Source organism: Typopeltis vanoorti, chromosome 23, assembly GCF_054136105.1.
Source record: "Typopeltis vanoorti isolate ZY-2024b chromosome 23, IOZ_Tvanoo_1.0, whole genome shotgun sequence".
Taxonomy (NCBI): Eukaryota; Metazoa; Arthropoda; class Arachnida; order Uropygi; family Thelyphonidae; genus Typopeltis; species Typopeltis vanoorti.
This window is the reverse complement of record NC_143571.1, coordinates 81026674-81049273: the sequence shown is the minus strand read 5'-3', so window position 1 is coordinate 81049273 and position 22600 is coordinate 81026674. Positions and strand designations below refer to the sequence as shown.

General features: G+C 34.3%; 1 protein-coding gene across 1 annotated transcript in view; it reads left to right on the top strand.

The window, feature by feature from the left end:
- LOC150094031 (Friend leukemia integration 1 transcription factor-like) overlaps nucleotides 1-21622 on the top strand; it is a 124053-nt gene extending 102431 nt beyond the window's left edge. Inside the window, exons 5-7 of the mRNA XM_090412907.1 lie at nucleotides 7844-7936; nucleotides 14893-14940; nucleotides 19367-21622. Coding sequence (XP_090269033.1) covers nucleotides 7844-7936; nucleotides 14893-14940; nucleotides 19367-19914 — 689 coding nt within the window. The 3' untranslated portion in view covers nucleotides 19915-21622. The remainder of the gene's footprint in view (nucleotides 1-7843; nucleotides 7937-14892; nucleotides 14941-19366) is intronic.
- The last annotated feature ends 978 nt before the right edge of the window (nucleotides 21623-22600 follow it).

The window sequence follows — 22600 nt, the reverse complement described above, 5'->3', positions numbered from 1 at the left end:
AAGATTATGTCTGGATTGTATATGTCAAGATTATGTCTGGATGATAGTCAAGACTAAGAGGTTATATAAAATATAACCTCTTAGTCTTGGGTTGTTTGATGGTCTGAGGTGGGATTCACTGATCAAAATTATGTCTGGATTGTATCTCTTTGCGAATTCTTGCAGCTCGAGAATTTTATTTGTTAAGCCATTGGCATTCCATGCTGTTATCATGAGGGAATTCGGTTTTAATTTTTTAAACATTATAGAGAGCTATTAATATGGATTGGGTTTCTAGATAAAATCTCTTTCTGGAAGATGGTGAGGTGCTTGCTTTGCTGAATTCGTGCAGCACTGTTGCAAGTGAAGTTTTAGCTTGTGTGAGTTTGGAGCTTGTTTGCTCTTGCGATGAAGGAGTCTGAGTTCTTACCGCTTCCGCATATGATTTAGACATGAACGAAGGTCGAGTGCCTTCCTGTGCTGCCCAATGTGAGGTATTACGATCTGGAGGGCGACCTGCTTGGTTGTTTGTGTCATTGCTTGGAGGAGCGTAGTTCGTTCTTGTTGATCCACGGTTTTTTGGATGGAAAAGGCATCCCTTGTAATTAGCAGGATATGGTCCTCTACAGTTGGTCCAGCAGGCAGGTGTGGATCTGGGCTTGGCGCAGCAGTTGGTATGGTGACCTTCACCGCATTTTAGGCAGCTCTGCACAGTTTTTGGGCGTGCCCGAACCTCTGGCATCTGTGGCCCTGCCCTGCCGATGCCTTCTTCCTTAGAGGTTCGGTTGTAATTTTAAGCTTACAAATGTCAATAACTTCATGGTTTCTTTTTTGTGTATTGGAGATTTCGACCAACACCAGTGGCATTGGTATTTTATCTGACCTCAGCATCCAACTGACTTTGATTGGGGTCAATAAATTCTTGACTGATGAGGTCAGCTGTGATCTCACAAGTTATGATGCCCTCAGCCACCCCTCTTAGAACCACTTTTAGGTTCTTCTCGCTTGCTAGCGCAAAGGTATGGAAGGGCAATTTAGAGTTGTCCAGCATTTTCGTCATCATGCGATAATCTGTGACAGTGGTAATATGAATCTTTACACCCTCGTCAGTATTTCTTGCCCAGGAGAAATTGATATTTTGTTCCTCTAGGGATCTTGAGACTGAGGTCCATTTATCTTTATCTCGAAGGTTAACTGGAGGGACCTTTTATTTTCTATCTTGGGTGACTTGATTTTTGTGAGTTGTTACATCCTCTTCCATTCCATCTTCCGATGTTCTGTGTCTATTATTAGATTGTTCCTCCTGTGAACAATCGAACTGCAGGGGAGTCTTTGTAGGTGGAACAGGTGTAAAGTCCCCTTCGATGTCCACATCATCGTCTTTGGTGTCATTTACTTGAGTGAAGAGATTCAAGCAACCAGGATATTCCGTTTCAAATTTCTTTAGAATGAATTTGAGAATGTCAAGTGACATATCTTTGTTTAAATGTTGAATGGCGTTCTTAATATCTTTTACATTCTCCATCCTTGTGTGCAATGAAGGAATATTCCGATGTCTTATTCCTGACGACCTAGGAGGGTATATTCACAAATCCCTTAGACTCACGCAAGAGTCTACCAGCGCTAAACAATGTGTAATCACAAAAATAGCCAAAACGAAGAAAGCTTGCCTCTAAATATCATATATCTATCTATCATTCGGAAGTCCCAACAATATCACACTAATCAAAAACGCGAGACTAATACTAAATATCACTAAGCAGTGCCCCCCCCCAGCTCACTCATATGTAAGGTCAATACAATATTTCTTAAAAGAACTGGGCTATGGACTGAGTCCTTGACTCTTTATCCCGTCATCTGAATGAAGAAAATCTGTATGGATGGGGTGTTACTGAGCTAAAAGCTCTAGTCATGGCTGGGTAACGGCAATAGCCGAGCCTCAGTTAAAACTTCATTAGCTACAGCATTGCCATATTTAAATTTAAAGCCGTCTCTAAAAATTCAGACGATCCCTAGACCACTCAATAGTGGCCGAAAGACCGTCCATCTCAGAGATGGCTCCACTCAGTGATGGCCTTCCACCCACACGCCACCACCGAGCAGAACCGCTCATATTCCGAAGAAAAGCATTCACCGACAAAGCCCCTCAGCGGGCCGTGCCGGAGAACACTTTCCCCGGAGACTCAAATTGCTCCCTTAAGGGAAAAACCTTAAGAGAGCGAATTCAAACTCTCGAATCTCTGCGTCCCAGGGGGTAACAGCAACAGCCGAGCCTCAGTTAAACTTCATTGGCTACAGCATTGCCATTTGTTACCCTGGAAGTCCTAAACAGGACTTCATTCCAATACTTTTCATATAAAAATAAAATCAAATAGTCAAATTATGAGTGATTCATATAACGTTGTATTTTTTTCATTAAACACACACACACACACACACACACACACACACACACACACACACACACACACACATATATATATATATATATATATATATATTTTTTTTTTTTTTTAAAGTATATTCAAATTTTATAATATTTAATAAATTATACGAAAGGATAATAAATATCCATTATTGTTTTATAGACAAATTACAAAGATTGTTTACAAAACTTTTTTCTACGTTTAAATGTCATCATCATGCTTGCCAAGGATTTAGGCCTAGAATGACCTGTTCCGGCCTTAGAAATCATCATTGAATCTTGATTGAGCGGGAGATGGTAAATCCCGTTTTATTTTATAGCCGGGTACGAAACTCGGGTCGACATCCATCGAGTTTCAATGCCAAAAAAACTATCGGCTTAACCAAGTGTAAATGATCACTTGGGTAGTACAACACCAGGGCAACTCCATGCAAAGCTGGAGCAAGCTCCGTCACTTACTTTAATATTCTCTCATGTAAAATCCAGCTCCTAAGAGATGTATAAATACTGTTTTACATTATGATAAGAGGTCACTACCAATGATGATTACATTATGATCCAATGATGATTACAAAGATAATCAGCCTTTCGGCTGATTATCTATTACAAAGATAATCAGCCGAAAGGCTGATTATCTTTGTAATCATCATTGAATCTTTTTAGAGAACGTTCTGGTTTTCTTTTTCCTAATAGTTTGTAATTTAAGGCTTATTTTGGTAATCTTTCTGTTTTCATTATTTCAACGTGTTCCATCCATTTATGTTTATATTTTTTAAATTTTTTCTGATTCCTGGTTTAATTCTTTCATCGTGTTTTTTTTTTTTTTTTTGATCGAATAGAGCAGTGATTTTCAACTTGTGTGCCGCGAGATTTGTGAAAACAAATTAATTGAAAGAAATAATATCGTAATTTGCGCATTTATTTATTAGTGTCTGGTCTTCCATCCGCACCAGAAGCTCCCTTATTTATATTTTACGAAACTTACGGTTGGTGAATCGGGTTAAAATTGTGTGTTAATCAGCTTAATCTTTTGATAAGTGTGTTCACAAATAACTTCATTTAATTCTCTTATTTTTAAGGTAACTGGTAAGAGTTCTTTTATTGTGTTTTTTTTTTTTTTTTACATTCAGTTAATTTTATTCAATAGTATTCCTTTAATATGGATATTATATATTCGTTTGAAGAATCAATAAAAAATTTTAAAAATAATTTTGTGTACTGTTTTTCTTACTCAAAATATCAAAAATATAGTTCAAAAATGTTTGGAGCAAAAAAGGATAAGTAATTACTATTATTAATATCTTGTGTGTGTATATCAATCAAAAGTATGCCTATTTTTTGCTAGATCGTCAAAAAAATTAAAAGAATATATTTTAGTGTGCCGCAGAATTTTAATAATTAGCTAGGTGTGCCATATTATGAAAAAGGCTGATAATCACTGGAATAGAGTACTTTGCAGTTTTTCTCAAAAACTTCATTTAAGCTCTTATTAATCTTTGTTTGTCTTTTTGTTTTATTGTCCAGATTTCGCTTCCATACATTAAGACCGGTAAGGCTAATGTATTGTATACTTGTAGTCTGGTTTGTTTTTGAATTAGGTTTGGTTTAAATATAGAGTTAATTACACCTGTTATTTTTAAATATTTCGCAATTTTCAGAATTATATCTTTTTCATTTTCATATGTAATCATATATCTTAGGTAGTTAAATTAATTTACTTTCTAAAATCTTATTATCTATCACTATTTTAGTTCTAATAGGATCTGTCTTTTTAAGGCCATCGTTTTTTGATTTTTCTGCTGATATTATCATTCCATAATCTTTGACTATCTCATTTAAATTTAAAATATCTTTCTGTTGGTTATCTTCAGAATTTGTAATTATTATTTGGTCGTCAGCAAAAAGGAGAGTGTTTAAGTTCACAGTAGGAGAAAGTTTAATACCTCGATGGAAAAATTTATTCCATTTTATTATTATTTCATTTAAGTAGATATTAAAAAGAGTTGCTGAGAGGGGACATCCCTGTCGGACTCCTTGGTTTATCTCTCTCGTATATGATAGCTCGTGATTTAATCTTATTTGTATTTGATTATTTTCATATATACTTGTGATAGCTTTTAGGATATTATTTGGTATTTGTCTTTCTTTTAATATGTTAAATAAAATGCTTCTTTTAACTTTATCAAATACTTTTTCAAAGCCAATAAATGTAATCTGTTTCTAAATTGTATTCTCTTCTTTTCTCTCTTATTAATTTTGACAAAAGACCGGGTCTATGCATGATCGACCTTTTCTAAATCCATTCTCTACTTCTAAAATAAAGTTTTCAGAATATTTTATTAGTTTGTTATTTAAAATTCTGCTATATATTTTGTAACAGGAATTTAGAATACTTATACCTCTATAATTTTTTAGGTTTCTACTACCTTTTTTAAAGATTGGGATCAGGGATCACAATTGCTTTATCCATTCTATTGTGGGGTTACTTGTTGAATAGATTTTATTTAAAAATACTAGGAGTCTTTCTTTGAACCGTATTCCTGCATATTTATGTAATTCTGAATCGGACTTTTCTTCTCCAGGTGATTTTCCATTTCTTGTTTTTTTCAAGCTGATTTCTAATTCTTCTTTAGTTATTTCCTTTTCATTTTCATTAAATGTTTGCCAGTTGTCTTTTTTAAAATATTTATCTGTCCACAATTCCGTATAGAAATTTAGAAATTCTTTTAATTTCAATTCGTGTTTAATTTTATGTTTTCTTTAGTATCTGTACATTCAAAATCTTCTATACATTGGGGCTTATTTTATATAAATCATGTTCTAAATTAGAAACAAATTTGTTCCATGATTCTTTATGTTTTGTTTTTTCTCTTTTAGCTACAGCTGTTATTCTCTTATATTCTATTGCATCTTCTTTTACGTTTATATATATTATTATGAAATATTATTGATATGTTAATTATAGCTTGCTTGCATTGAGGTACTGTATTATGAAATTTCAAAGAACATGAACAATAATTATAACAATCCGCTTCTCTCGTTAATGTTAATGCTTCGGTTTCACATTTGTTTTTGCTTAGCCATTTAATTTACTTATGCTCAAAATAAATGCAAATATGATTAAAAGCGTGTTATTTTTAATTAACCTTCGATAATATCGTTTGAGTGGTACTATTTCTTGAGTTCAGTATGAATGGGAATCATAAGTGCGGAGGGATACATTATAGTTGCAAAATCTGTTTGCTGACTTTTGTGTATTTTATTTTAATTTATGAGAGTGGAAATCATACAATACAAAGTTATTAATTCACTTAGTGCTTACATTTATTAAATATTAAACTCCTTAGGAGGAAAAAGAATACGGATTGCAGTTTTATAAAAATATTTTCTTAAATTATATTTCAAGTTTTATCTTGAATACTTGAATTTACTTTTAACATTGCTTGGGCTGGTTGACATATCCACTTCTCCGTAAGTAATACGTACGGGATCGTATCCTACCGTGGACATGGATATTTCTGAATGTCCTTAGATAATAGATGATTTTTATCTCATTATGTTCTGCTTATTACTCCAACATGTGCTTTTCTCTGGTATATCTTTATTTTCCAACTAGAATCCTAGATAGTACGGTGATCTCCGACTGTGAAATTATGTTCAACCTTTGACATTTGTTGTTCTTTGCATGCTATAAGTGGATTGAAATAGCCTTGAATTGATAAATCACCCAGTAATCATAGTCGTCCTTGCTGCAGTTAAAAGAACACCAAAACCCCTCTTTGGAATAGTTTTGCAGTCGTTACATATCCCTATTTCTAGTAAATGGGTAGTTGCTAATCTTCGCCAATTTATAGTGTACGCATAATGCCAATAAAATGATCAATCTGTATGGGAAAATTAATGAACAAAATTTTTTTTTCTTAATTTTTTTTTAATGAATTTGTCATATCAAGTTTAGCAATAACATATCTGACAGCTCATTTCCTTCATCAACACACTTCTCTTGTTTCATTTGATAGGAACGCACAATAGTATCAAATATAATCACTGAAAGAGCTTTATTTCGTTTGGTATCCATAGCAACCATGGCCAAGTATTGTTGGTTCTTTCAATCAGCCACTGAGCTGGCTGCTCGTTCTGTTACTGGCATCAGTTTGGCTTCATTGGATATCGTGAAGAGGCGAAGGGTTGTTCTATTGGCAGCGGTTTTAAACGTCACTACCAGACGTGGGAACATAAGTGATTGGTTTTCTGATCCCCATCCATTGTTATATCAATTAGTCTTGTTATGGAAGAAGCCAAAATTACTGGACTTAGTGTGACCATCGGATAAATCAAAGAAAGTGTGAATGAAAGAAGGAGAGGACAAATTGCCAGGAAAGAGTGGAACATACGCCGACACTGTACATGCATCATTTAACAATGAGAGATCATCTTGTGACCTATAATCCTTGCAGTATGGTTCATAATGGTATGAAGTTTAAGAATGTCTTAAAAAGCTTTGAACTATTTGAGTGGCTTATCTTGGGATAAGCAAGTCTAGAAGAGTTTAAAGACAAATTTTTAACACTTTTCATTTGAGCTATTTTATTTCTTGGTGTTTTAATTGTTTTATAATACTGTATTGTACTTATTTGTATCCAAACGGTTGTATGAAAATTCGAAATGAATTTGCGTTAAATATGTTATTTTCCTTCATCTCGTGTTTTCATTTATGCAGTAAAACAACTTTCACAGGGGCGGTTGCATTTTATCTATTGCTTAAAAACTACAAACAAAAAAAAAAAGTTTTATTGCATTACTTAAGTGTTTATGTATTTAACATCCAAGTTATAGAGCTCCAAATATCATCTTTAGTTCGAAATAAAATAGTCAGACGCTCCATTCTCTTTCAAATTAGCTTTCCTTGGAGTACAAGTATTATTACTGTCTTGAACTTGTTCTGTTTGTGGAACTTCACATGCGTGCTATCTATCGGACAAGTCCGAGTTTATTGGCCCTATCGTTGGTGCCAATCCCAATTCAATGATTATCCAACTGTAATATGGGAGTGAATGAACCAATTTATTGTTTCATTTAAGTAATTGCATTAATTAACAAGCTTGCATATGCAAAATTGAGTGAATCAGGCAGTTCGCTACCTTTTGACTTTCGACATGCAGGCGCCTTTTTTTATTACAAAAAAAATTGAAGTATACATTATCCCCTCCCGTACCCATCGCTGCTCACTAATTATGAATTACGCGGTCAAATCCAGTCAAAGACTGAAGGAAAATTTATATTCGCACAAAACATTCGAATTAACGTCACGATAAACCGATTTCTGCTAGCAGAACAGAAGTTGCGGATAAAATTTAGGAATATTTTGTTGACCATTAAAAACTTTATGATAAATATTAAAAATACTCTTTACTTATGGGATTTCGTATTTTCTTCTAGATTTTTCAGCATATTCTGAAGTATTTCGAAGAAATGGTTTGACATCAACATTCAACTCAGACTCCTCAAGTCTAGAGATCTGCGGCAATAATGGTAGGTATTGCAATCATAATTACACTTCTTACATCTTAAATGCAAGTTTCAACATCCTTGATGGTTATCAAAAAATGGTATTTGAATTTAAAAAATTATAATCCTTTAAAATGTAATCTAAAAATCAGTGTTTTACTTCAAAATGTCAAATGACTGCAATGAGAAATAGTTAGAAATTAACGAATTAAATATCGACTAAACAAAGTCATTAAGAAAGTTAAACACCTGTGCTTTCTGTTTATAAAAATTATCAGTGCAAAGGCTCGTAAAGTTTATAAAAGATATCATTATCAAAATCACTAGGATTGGCGCCCCATTGGGGAAGGAGATAATTTTCTTTCTAGATAGTAATATCTAATATGTCAAGAAAAACTTGATGGCGTACCTGCTGAGTCACGCTTCAAACACTCAGAATAATAGCAATTGAAATGGATTCCACTGAATAAGTGTTTTCTAAACACAAGATTGAGAAATCTTTAGCCGCGTGATAACGTAATTCGATTTATTTGCCAAACATTGTCTCTTACAGGCTTTAAACTTGCATAGTCACCGTATTATACAACAATAGACAGGGGTGATGACGTCACCATTGACACATGGTATGTTTCACATTTAACAGCACGAGATTTCTTCTAGCGATCACTGATACCGGATATGATGTCATATTATTTATATTTTAGTTGGGATTGAAAGATCTCAAAAGTAATGCAAAACAGCTGATCGTAGGGCATTCACCGGTTGTCAAGTCAAATCTTAAGATTTGAACTTTACTTTCTTGGACTTATTTTCTATTACTTTTTAGTCACATTTTTTTCCCTTTTTCTTTTCTTTTTTTACGTCTTTTTTGTGTTCTGAATTATTCTTTCTTGTCCACATGTGATGCAAAGAGAATCACTACTAATGCAACGTCTGTTCTATATAATTAGCCAGTAGGCAGCTGTAGGAGTTTGTGTTTATCTAAGACAAGTTGTCGCTCGAAGGCGAAAAACAAATCACCAGACAACCCTCGTAACGAACTTCGAATGTCTGCTCAGTCTTGAAATAGCCAGAAGTGATGTTGTATTGCTTCAGATATGTTCTCAACGTTCAGGGATGTCACTGACAGTCGTGGGGTAGTTGGGAAGAGTGATGACCACCTGTGCTCTAAGAAAAATACAAAAAAAAAAAAGAAAAAAAAAAGTAAACCGAATGGTAGGAGCGTATCAGGCAGGAACCTCGCGAATTTGAAAAGCCGTAAATATTTCTCTGACTACATGGCTACAACAGCTGTGCCGTCTTTCTAATGTCCCTCGAATTTACATAAGAAACAAGAAAATAATCAAAGTAATTAAACTACAGTGAATATTATTGTTATATAATGTAGAAATGCTTATATATATATAATGCATCACTTTGTCGCAAGATAAATGTTTAAAACAGTTCGGTCTCCTATTAAGGTTTTTAAGTTTATTATTCAGGAGACAAAAGATTAATAAATAGTAAATATTATCAAATAATAAGAATCAATCAATAAATTAATCATATAAATAATTAACAATTAGATCATATTACATCCGATGTAAGAAAACAAGGCTTATGCAGGGTTAACATAGAATGTAAACAGAATCCTGCAGCAAAGTGTATTAGGTAGCCCATACGACTGTTCGGTATAGAAGTATTGCGGGAAAAAAAATAATAACCATTCACAATAGAAGCGCTGTGCCGTAATACAAATTACAAAGGATGCCCGTTATACTAAATTAATGCCCTTGAAAAAAAAAATGTCTACTGTTCAATTCTGCAAATTAACGGAAAAAATTAAACTATATTGTTGTTATTCTTAGTCCCTAAGGATTTTTTTCCCATTTTTTATTAATTTTATATATTTTTGAATTTTTATTTAGTTTAAAAGGTGTTTAAAATTTTCTAAACACAAGAAAAAGGGACATAAAAGGTGTTTATAAAAACATTAATATGATGACAGGAAGGAGAACGATGCAACGGACTGGAGCAGTCAAAAATGAAAGAGGTGAAATTCTGATAGAAAAAGAGAAGATATTACAGAGATGGGAAGAATATGTAAGTAAACTTTATGAAGACAGAGGAAGAGGAGAAAATTAAATGAAAAGCATGGTGGGCAGAGGCTGTACATCATGAGGGAGAAATTGAATCTAGCAATTCAAAAGATGAAAGAAGGAAAATCCCCTGGAATAGATGGTGTACAGATAGAACTTATAAGGAATATAGGTGAAAAAGGTATGGAAGTGTTATGGCAAATTATTAACGGAATTTATGAGGGAGAATTACCAGAGGAATTTAGAAGATCAATTTTTATCCCCATTCCAAAAAAGACGGGAGTTTTAGACTGTAACAATTTTATATAACTCACACAGCAAAAATTCTGGCACAAATAATTTTAGAGAGAATTAAGAATAAAAAAGAAATGAATGAAGAACAGTTTGGATTCCGAACCAACAGAGGAACTAGAGAGGCTATAACTTGTCTAAGAATTATTGGGGAGAAAACACCAAACCGTGGTGGAAAGCTGTTTTGGGGATTTCTAGATTTTGAAAAGGCATTTGATACAGTGAAACATGAAAGGCTTTTTGACATTCTAGAAAATATTGATATTGACTCTTATGACTTGGAAATTTTAAAGAGATTATATTGGTCACAAATAGCGCCAGTATGTGTAAATGGATAGGAAACAGGAGAATTCCCGGTGGAGAGAGAGGAGTTAGACAAGGATGCAAGTTATCACCATTATTGTTTAACCTTTATAGTGAACAGATGCTTAGAGAGGCACTTGAGGATGTAGAAGAAGGAATAAAAATAAATGGAAGAAACATTAATAACTTAAGATGAATGGAGTGGTTTAAGAATGACGGAGGCGACAGGCAGAGAGAAATGGAGGAGAGCTGCTCATCTGCTGCAACCCTCTTGCTAGAGAATGGTACCGGACGACGGCAATATATTTCAAAAAAAAAAAAAAAAAATCAGCTAACGCCTTTTTATTCCCGTATATACGGGAGTAGGCGAGGCCATTTAGCCCTATCTAACTTTTGGAGACTGAGTGGGCAGTTCAATCTCCACTGGTACCCAATCAGAGACAGATGGCCCAAGGCTATCACTAATTAAGCGGTACGCAGTGAAGAGAGACGGCTCAAATGTGCCGCCATCTCGTGGTCTCTAAACCTAACACAATATATTTAATGTCTGAAATAATGTGGGTTCTACGGTCGATTTTCTTGAGTTTACAGGACGAAAAACCCGAGTTTCCGGGAGGAAAAACCTGCTTGCCCGTGCCAGAGATCGACTAACTCGGGAACCGGTCGAAAAAAGGCTTAGAAAAATTTCCTCTAGTCGCCGACTAGACTCGAAACCAAGACTTCCTTCGTGCGGCCTAGCGCGATGGTGTGCAAACGCCACATCCACTGAGCTACACAGGCTCTGGCAATATATTTTCGAATTTTTATTTAGTTTTACATGTTTGACATAACTGAAAAAAAAATCTCGAAACACTTGAAAAAAGACAACAAAAATCATCTACTGTCTTTATCACTACGCCAAGGGATTCTAGATTCTGAGTTTTGTGTGGGGCATTTCGCATCATTTGCATATGCTGATGAGTTCCCTAAAACTGGAATTGTTTCTTAACAATCGATTTTTTTATGGATTTTTCGGCACTTTGCATTCATATTTACCGAACAGGACAATATTTTCCGGAGTTTTGACCCCCCCCCCCCGGAAACGTCCCGTCACTGTAGTCCGAATAATTTGAAACTTATAAACCTATCTGTTTGTTGTAGACACTCATAAAACCGACTTGCAATTTTCAAATAATCACGAAATTCACGCTGAACTTAAATAACAGTAGCAGTCGTCAAAGTTGCTGGTTGAGTGGATAGTATCTTCCCTAACTAGAAGGTTGTTTTGTAGGTTTAAATACCCCCAGTGAGCATGGATGTGTGGAAATGCATTTAAGTGGTAGATAATTTTCATCTCCCGGTGTGAGACTGCCCTGTTTATCGGAGACCTGATGTGGCTTGAAAAACGTTCCATGTGTGGCCTAGCCTTTAACCCCCCCACACACACACACCACCACCACCACCACGGCATTGAGCTAATGCCGATTTACGTTTCGTAACAAAATTATCATTAAAAAAAGGTGTGGAAAAATCGTTTGACTACCAAACATTGGGACTGTGGCGTATGTCATCTTACTTATTAGTGTCGTCACGAAGTTATTAAGGGCGACACATTTTTCCAAGCTGCTTAATTAAAATCAAATTATTCAGTGCTATGTTTCTTCTTTTTAATGTTGCATAATTAAGAACTTTTAACATAATATTTTTTTAAATTTGGTACTATATCTAAACTTGAGAACGTCAATATCACACATTTCATTGAATATTATGTCTAAATACTTCTAAATAGAAAAAGGATCTCTGAAAAAAATCCTGCTTTCTGCAATGAATATACGATAGGCATTTTGTGATTGTATATTTAATTACGCAATGATGTTGCATGATTATTATGCAGTCTTTCCTATTGTTATTACCGCTTAAGAGATATATAATACTATTAATATCCTTACGTAACATTTTTTTTTTTACTTTCTTTGTTATTCCCAGCATTGTATTATATTATAGGATTTCAACTTATGTAGGAATCCCATCTATAAATCTGTATAAAGATTTCTCGCCTGAAGGTAGTTAGCCAGACTCGTACTCTGGTGGCGCGATATTTCCTGTTTAAAAACATGCAAACTGTTCAGAACATACACAATTAATAGACTTTAACATATTGGTTTCATTACTATACTGTACAATGTTCAAGATACGGTTTTAAATAAGACTAAGAACTGACCTGCAGGTCATCCATGTATTGCGTATGATTTGACTACCTGTAGCCTACCGCTAAGACATTTCGCTCAAAAATAAAAGCACCAATAGCAGATGTAGCCTACCACTAAGACATTTCGCTCAAAAATAAAAGCACCAATAGCAGATGTAGCCTACCACTAAGACATTTCGCTCAAAAAAACACCAACACACAAAACAGAAAGTCTAAAAAAACGGACTTCTTATTGTTAACTGAAATGTTAATTGAAACATGTTTGTCTAAAATATACAAAAGAACACATTATTTAAATTTATTTTTTTATTATCTAGATATAAAAGTTTTTGTATACTATAATATATTACTAAAAAAAATAAAGTATATATTTTACTTTTTAATAATTCTTGATTAAATTATATTATACTAAGACATCAATTTTTTATTTTTATAAACATAAACCATAACCCGAATTTATGTCGTCATATCATATCATGGACTGAATTCAATCGACCGTGAGATGCGGTGATTGACTCATTCAATCCAATACCCTTGGAGGGTAATGGATGGCAATGCTGTAGCTAATGAAGCTCTAACTGAGGCTCGGCTATTGCTGTTACCCTCCTGCCATGATCAGAGCTTTAATAATAGCCCAATAACCTTATCCCTAGACTGTCCGCTACAGATAACGGGGAAGATGAAAAGCATTCTTGCTTCGCCCCTTTAAGCCAGTCCTTATAAGGACTATAAGGACATATCATATCATAAATGGAATGTGATGCGATATTCAGCGTAAACAGAAATAAAAAAAAGGATAAAGAATTTGAAATCTCATTATGTGCATTATGTATAACCCATTCTTGCGACCGTTGTATGTACATATCACTTGTTAATCTTTACCTTGGCTAGTTCATAAAATAAGAATGACAAACACTTGAAAAGATTTCGAAACTTACAAAGTAATAGGCATAATATTAAAAAAAAAAAAAAAAAGAAGAAATTTAAAAAAAAAAAAACATTTTCTCATTAAATACTCGTAGTCTAATAATTCAAGATTAATTGAAATATTTTTTTTTTTGCATTGATAAGATAATCATCTCAATCCCCCCCCCCCAAAAAAAAATACAACAATAAAAAGAGAGAGAAAATCAAGACGATTTATTGTATCGGAAAAAAGAAGTTACATTCTGTGAATAATAGCCGCGGATATGAATCCATGAAAAAACAAAACATAGTGTTCTTTCTTAGCTGATTCACAATCAGCTGAGAAAATGTGACAGATTGTTCTTCTATTCTAGTCTTGTATTTTGTAAGTCATGTTTTTTTATCAATGAAAGTCATTGATATGCAAATATCTTTGAATCAATCGAATCTTTGCTTTTGCAAGCTGAAATAAGATGATTATCCAGGGGTCAAGTGCAATTCCGAATTTTAGAATTTAAGAATGAATTATTGGCCTTTTTCAAAATCTGAAAATTTGGTTACAGTTTTCAACATCATATTTGTGTGAGCTCGGTTTCTCAATATCAACCAATATAAAAACTGAAAAGCGTGAAAGACTTACTAATATACACAAAGAGATGAGGGTAGCGATATCACGTATTAGATCTGACATTGCTGATATCTGCAAAAGCCAACGGGTTCAGGTATCGCATTAAAATCAGTTCCATTTTCATAAAAGGCAAGTCCATGCATATTTTTATTGTTAGTTTTATGACCCTAATGCTTTTGGTGTTCCGCAAATTTTTCTTCTAATCAAAAGCGTTCCGTTACTTCGAAAAGGTTAAGAACCACTGCCCTAAAAAACAAGTGATCAGCGGCTAGACAGCAATGTTTGATTATATTAACGTTGAATTCAGAGAATGGATATCAAGAAATATATATGATCATTATAAAATAAAAATAAAATAAAATTTTAAAATAAAATTAAAAGCATGCCTTTTTAAAATAGTTTGCATATCTATGGAAGTCAAGCTCGAATCTTTTGCGTTTGCTTTTTCATTTTACTGGCTGTAAAATAATAAGGGATTTTTATCCCCTTAATTTATATATGATCATTGTTGCCATCAACATTTTCATTTGCTCTTTCTATAATTATGACTTCCCGGTCCTAAATGTTTCTTATTTATTCTTTTCAGATCCCTACAGACTCCTTAGTGCAGCAAGCCATCGTCTGGTATCCCAAGGTAAGTCTGTACAACTCACAACCTTTAATTTCTTTGTCTTTTTGGCGTATCGTCTGCGATTTCTTCTTTTGTGAGGGGGAAACAAGACATCGTGTAAACGAAGCTAACCACTCACGTGCCAAAAGCAAACATCGCTTGACGCCATGCAAATAGGAGGGAGGGTGTGCGGTGGGAGGTAACTTGACGCTCGACAGTGGGATTCTGTAGCCTCGGCTTGGCTTATTGTGTACCCAAAGCAGCCCGGCATTGTTAACATATCATTTGACTTCCATTAGCTTTAGCTTAAGCCTAATTTCATTTCACTCCTTGCCACTTGACGCTGTTGGAAACGAGGGTGCTTAGCGGGCACGTTATCAGGACAGGCGTTTTTACTTAACAGATGTCTGTTACTATGCAAGGGAGGGAAAAGATTGATTCGGTGGTGAATAACAGCAAAAACAAACACGTGTGTGTGTGTGTGTGTGTGTGTGTGTGTGTGTGTGTGTGTGTGTGTGTGTGTGTGTGTGTGTGTGTGTGTGTGTGTGTGTGTGTGTGCTTTATTTCCTAAAGACTTACTTTATAACGATGTCAGCAACTATCAAACAGGCAGAGCTTAATGGAAAGATTCGCAACTATGAAATGGTGGGAATAGTGCTCAGGACGTTTGCGTCCAGTCGTGTGCACCGCGAAACAAACGAGGCTGGTTGACTCGAGTACAGATCGGTAATGGATTCAATCAAAAGGTCGAAGAACTTGACAGGCACACACACACACACACACACACACACACACACACACACACACACACACACACACACACACACACACACACACACACACACACACACACACACACACACACACGAGGGTGGTCTGAAAAGTTCTCAGCCTAATAATAAAAAAACGAATTTATAATTTCAAATTTTTTTTGAAATTATAAATAGAGTTCACAGAGGATATGAAATAAGCAGTGACCACTTCCTTGTTAAAATAAAATTAAGATTACCACCTAAATGGCTACAAGTAACAAGAACAGAAAGAAAAATTGAAACATTTGTTTATAAAACTAGACTATTGAATGACACAAATGTACAATGGCTATATGAACAAAGAATTAACCAGTATCTAGATAAAATAAAACAAAATGAAGAAATAGAAATAGAATGGCTTAATATAAAAACGATACTAAATGCAGCAGCAAATGAAAGCTTAGGAAGGACCAAAAAATTCAATAAAAGAAAAAACTGAAGATCTGGGATGATACAATCAAAGAAATAATCAAAAAGAAAAAAGAAGCCTATCACAAATGGTTAAGCAGTAAAAGATTAGAAGATGAAATAGAATATAAAAGAATAAGAGCCATAGCTAAAAGAGAAGTCAGAAAAAGACATACAGAATCATGAAACAAATTTGTCTCTAATTTAGAACATGATTTATATAAAATAAGACATGTATATAAGATTTTGAAACACCTAAATGCAGATACCAAAGAAAACATAAAATTAAACACTGAATTGAAATTAGAAGAATTTCTAAATTACTACACAGAACTGTGGACAGACAAATATTTTAAAAAAAGACAACTGGCAAACAATTAACGAAAACGAAAAGGAAATAACTGAAGAAGAATTAGAAATCAGCCTGAAAGAAACAAGAAACGGGAAATCACCTGGAGAAGATAAGCTAGGTTCAGAACTATATAAATACGCAGGAACAAGATTCAAAGGAAGACTCCTATTATTTTTAAATAAAATTTACTCAAATGGTATCCCCCCAATAGAATGGAAAAAAGTAATTGTGATTCCTATCTTTAAGAAAGGTAATAGAGATGACCCTAAAAACTATAGAGGTATCAGTATACTAAATTCATGTTACAAAATATATAGCAGAATCTTAAATAGCAAACTAATGAAATATTCCGAAAACTTTATTCTAGAGGTGCAAAATGGATTTAGAAAAGAACGATCATGTACAGACCCAGCCGTCTGCCTAAAATTAATAATAGAGAAAAGAAGAGAATATAATTTAGAAACACATATTGCATTTATTGACTCTGAAAAAGCATTTGACAAAGTTAAAAGAAACATATTATTTAACATACTAAAAGAAAGACAAATACCAAATAATATTCTAAAAGCTGTCACAAGTATATATGAAAATAATCAAATACAAATAAGATTAAATCACGAGCTATCATATACGAGAGATATAAACCAAGGGGTACGACAGGGATGTCCCCTCTCAGCAACTCTTTTTAATATCTACTTAAATGAAATAATAATAAAATGGAATAAAAATTTACATCAAGGAATTAAACTTTCACCTACAGTTAACTTAAACATTCTCCTCTTTGCAGACGACCAAATAATAATTACAAATTCTGAAGATGACTTACAGAAAGCTGTTTTAAATCTAAATGAGATATCCAAAGATTATGGTATGATAATATCAACGGAAAAATCAAAAACTATGGCCTTTAAAGGACAAGATCCAGCAAGAACTAAAATAGTATTAGATAACAAGATCTCAGAACAGGTGAATTCATTTAACTACCTAGGATGTATGATCACTTATGAAAATGAAAAAGATATAAACATAAAAATTGCAAAATATTTAAAAATAACAGGTATAATTAACTCTATATTTAAACCAAACCTAGTTCAAAAACAAACCAGACTAAAAGTATACAATACGTTAGCCCTACCGGTCTTAATGTATGGAAGCGAAATCTGGACAATAAATCAAAAAGACAAACAAAGATTAACAACAGCAGAAATGAAGTTTATGAGAAAAACTGCAAAGTATACCCTATTTGATCACAAAAGAAACGAAGATATTATGAAAGAATTAAACCAAGAACCAGTAATTGAAAAAATTAAAAAATATAAACATAAATGGATGGAACACGTTCAAAGAATGAAAACAGAAAGATTACCAAAACAAGCCTTAAAGTACAAGCCATTAGGAAAAAGAAAACCAGGACGCCCTCTTAAACGATTCAACGATGACTTCTAAGGCCGGAACAGGCCATACTAGGCCTAAATCCTTGATACGTATGATGATGATGATGAAATTTTTTTTTTTTTCACATAATCTCCCTTAAGAGTAATACATTTATTCCAGCGATGCTCCACCACCACTAACCCGTCCCTGTAGTGGTTCTCAGTAAGATCTGGAAAATAACTCTCTACAGCTGCAATCACCTCTTGATTCGAAGAAAAACGCTGACCGGCGAGGAAGAGTTTTCGTTTTGGGAAGAGATAGAAGTCAGAGGGAGCCAAATCTGGGAATAGGGTGGAGGCTTCAACAATTCATAGTGCAGATCCCTTAATTTTCCCATTGCCAAAACACTTTTGTGGGCAGGTGCATTGTCCTGATGAAAGATGATTTTTTTTTCTTCTGAAAACCGGGTCTTTCTTACGAATTTTTTCGCCTAGTTTGGTTAAAAGATCGGAATAATATTCCCCGGTTATTGTTTTACCATTTTCAAGATAATTAATAAACAAAATACCTTTAGCATCCCCAAATACCGATGCTAAGACCTTTTTTGCTGATGGAACCGTCTTTGTCTTCTATGGCGCTAAACAACCGGCTTCTGTCCACTGTTTTAACTGCTGTTTGGATTCTGGTGTGTAATGGTGAATCCGAGTCTCATCCCTAGTAAAGAATCGACGCACAAAATCAGTTTTATTCTTGTTAAAACGCTTCAAGCACTATTCAGAGATTTTCATGTGAGTGCGTTTTTGATCAGCGCGGCACTCATCTTGCTCAAACCTTTTTCATACAATTCTTCATCCAAAATATATCCTACACGTTCTTTTGAAATGCCTATAGTCTCAGCAATTTCACGCACTTTGACTCGCCGGTCATCCAATACCATATTGAGCACTTGATCAATGATTTTTGGTGTTGTTACACTTTTTGGACGTCCTTCACGTGGATCATCTTCAAGGCTAGTACGGCCGCGTTTAAACTCGGCAGCCCATTTCTTAATTGTCGTAAACGAAAGAAAAGAGTGCCTATAAACTTTTATGAACTTCGAATGAATTTCTTTTGGCGTTAAACCTTCTTTTACAAAGAATTTTATAACGCACGATACTCAATTTTATCCATTTCAAGGAATACAGACAACACTTTTGCTTCAGACAGCTGTATAAAACAAACTACTTGATAGATTGACTTGCAATTTCACATGGATGCTTATGACAGATGTACCAATTAAGAAAAAAAAATCGTGCCGATAGTGTTGCCATTTATGGTTGAGGCCGAGAACTTTTCAGATCACCTACGTATATATAATTTTATTAAAATTGACTTTAACAAAACATAAATCATCCAGATTCATTTATTGTAACTCATATTTCTGTTCAAACTGAATTTTAAATAAAATCAATTATTTAATTTTATTTTTATTAATTATTTTATTTTATTTATTTTGCATTTTCAGGGGGCGGACAAATCCAGTTATGGCAGTTTCTTCTGGAACTTCTATCCGACAACGCCAACGCCAGTTGCATCACTTGGGAAGGTACAAACGGCGAGTTCAAGCTGACTGACCCCGACGAAGTGGCTCGACGATGGGGTGAACGAAAGAGCAAACCAAATATGAACTATGATAAGCTAAGTCGAGCTCTGCGTTACTATTACGACAAGAACATCATGACCAAAGTACACGGCAAACGATATGCCTATAAATTCGACTTCCAGGGATTAGCCCAAGCCTGTCAGCCCAACGTCAGCGATTCTTTCAAACTGCAATCAGATTACCTGCTACCTCCGTATCCTGGCCCTGCCAGTAAGATTAACTACCTCACCACGTGGTCCAGTTCCGCTCCAGGTAGTCCTTTAAACCAACAACTGAACACCACACCTCCTCATTACTGGTCCTCCCCTCCATCTATTAACTGCTTGGAATTTTCTGGTGATTTGTCACAATCTAGTAATCCTCAAAATCAAAGGACCAGCGGATATTCTGTACGGAATACTATTGTGTAAAGGAACACTATTATTCTACGTGTGTTTGATATATAATCTATAAGACCTTTACTATCGCTTGCAGTATCCAACTTACAATTTTGGAAGAGCTCAAGTAACCATGGCAACGCATGAAATGCATGCGGCTGTAGAATTGTTGCTCTCCACGAACACATTTTGTTCACGCTGTACATGCAGAAAATTTTACCGGATATATTTTTCTGTATTGTGTATTTTTGTACCCAACAAATAATCAAAACTAAGTACACATATTATAATCAACCGATACTTTCTGCTGGTCGGAAAAGTATTCGTCTTTAAACTGTGTACTCGCAGCCTTCATAAAATAACTGATATTTATCCATCGGTCTTTCTAAAGATGGTAGGGGAAAATGTCCTATTGCCATCTTGAACTTTTTATTTTATTAATCATTGTAACCTACGAATATTTAATATTTTTTTTAAATATTTATATCCAACAGTTTTTAATTTTATAGCTATAGTTTTGCAAATTTAATGGCACAGGAAACTTTCAGCCAAACTTATACAAATTTCTGTTGAAGTTATTATCATTATTATGATTACATTTAAAATAGTTAAAACTCATAGACATTGTAATTTGCGTTTGGCGCTACAGATGGAGCCACCATAGTGTGGTTTTTTTCTGGAATATTGATGTGTGTTTGTGTGCGTGCGTGTGCGTGTGTGAAGAGTTGTATTAGTCTGGTTGAAATATACAAAAGCAGACAATGACAAAAACTGGTCTTTTTTTTTTTTTTTTTGGCTAAGTGAATGACAGCATATGGGTAAAGAAACATTGAAGTAAAAATTCCCTTGACGTAGAGAAACTTTTGAGTTTTTCTTGACTCACTTTATGAGTCAAGTCAACATTTATCTACCTCTGAATCACATCAGAAAACGTTTGAAATGAATTCTGATAAGCAAATAGAACACTTCAACAAATGTAGCAGATAGTATGAATAATGTCTTGAGAAAATTAATAAATAAACAAAGCAAAACAATTTTCTTTCGCAATAAAATTCGAATTTTTTTTTTTTATTATCTAAGAGACTATAAGAGGAGTGATTGGAGTATGAAATTTTTTCTACTGCATGATACATTCGTATTAAGTTCTAGATACAGATAAAGCATAGAAAAAAATTGCTGAAATTGGAGAAGCGAGAAAAGAAAAGAACGAGAGAAAGAAGAAAAGGTCCATGTGTGTGTGTGTGAGAGAGAGAGAGAGAGATAACAGAGACGTGTGGGAAGAGGGATAGTGAAGATGCTGATGACAGAGAGTAAAAGAAATCAGAGAAAGAGAAAATGAAGATGCGAATGAGATCATAAAGGACATGGATGAGAGATTACAGAGAATGAAAGAATATCAGAAGAAAGAGAGAGAAAGAAAGTAACAGAAATATAAAAGAGAAAAAGCTAAACTAAACTCAGAGAGAGAGAAATTGGAACGCAGGAGAGACAGAAAGAAAAAGGGAAAGAGGGATTTCATTTATCTTCTAGATGCCAATTCATTTCCATTTTGAGCATCTGTTTTAAGTTATCAATTTACAGTTTTCTGTCGTCACAACAAGTGCAACCTTTCTCCATCATCCCCTGTTCGGATTCATTGAGCCATTATGTATACTACCGAACGTTTTTTTGTAGACGAATCCTTGCCATGTTATCATATCAACGCACACTTATGTAAGACTTTTTTTAATAAGAAAAACGACTCAGTTATCATAGAAGCAAAGTACATCATTCTGTAGGTGTTTCTTGTACTGTAATCTATTATTAAAATAAAGTAGTGAAAGTAAAAATAGTTTCTTGTGTCATTGCAGTCAATCAAATTTCCTACGTCAAGGAATGTCGATATGGCATCCCTGGGGTCAGTAAAAAAGCAAAAGAATATATTTAAGGGACAAACTAAGAGAAATGAAAAGACAAAAAAGTAATAATAGGTAGAAAGTAGGAGACTGTCTTATGACCACAGTCACGTTTCTTAGACAATCAACAAGGGTTATTTTTCCACTGATTAAACACCTGGGATATCTCACCTTTCGAGAAACTAGTCAGCTCTACTGTTTTCAAATCTTGGCTCCAGTCAGGCTGGCACCCACAATAAGCCTTTTATCGAACTCTGAAAGAGCCTTTGTATTTCCCATTGTGATCGACAGTGTTGACGTCACTGGCCAGCAGCATTTTTAAATAGTTGCCTAGAACATGTGGTGATGCACGTGACCAAGTATTTTGCACATACCCTGCATAAGTGACGTTTACGTACATCTACATAAAGGTTGCTAATTCACTGGCCGATATGTGTGACAGTTCAAATCCCGTCTGGAACGCAAAGAATCTTTATAAAGAATTTTTCAAATGAAGATGATTTAGCTCGTCTCATGAATAGGCGGAATTTTTTTTTTTTGTTTTCTCCCAGAAACTGATCCATTAACCTCATTGCCTTAATTGTTTCGCTCATAACAAATAACAATAAAAACAGCGCCCTCACCGAATTAACTAACTTGAAAATTTTGACTACACAATAAAGAAAACCAATGAAAGGTCCTAGCAAGAATTCGAAGAAATGGCTCTTGAAGAGATTGGTTGAATTAAATGATGAGATGTCTGACGATGACATTAATGTTCGAGAGACTACTGGATTTCTATCGAAATCACAGTTCATTAAAAATGTTCTCATTAATCTCAGTTA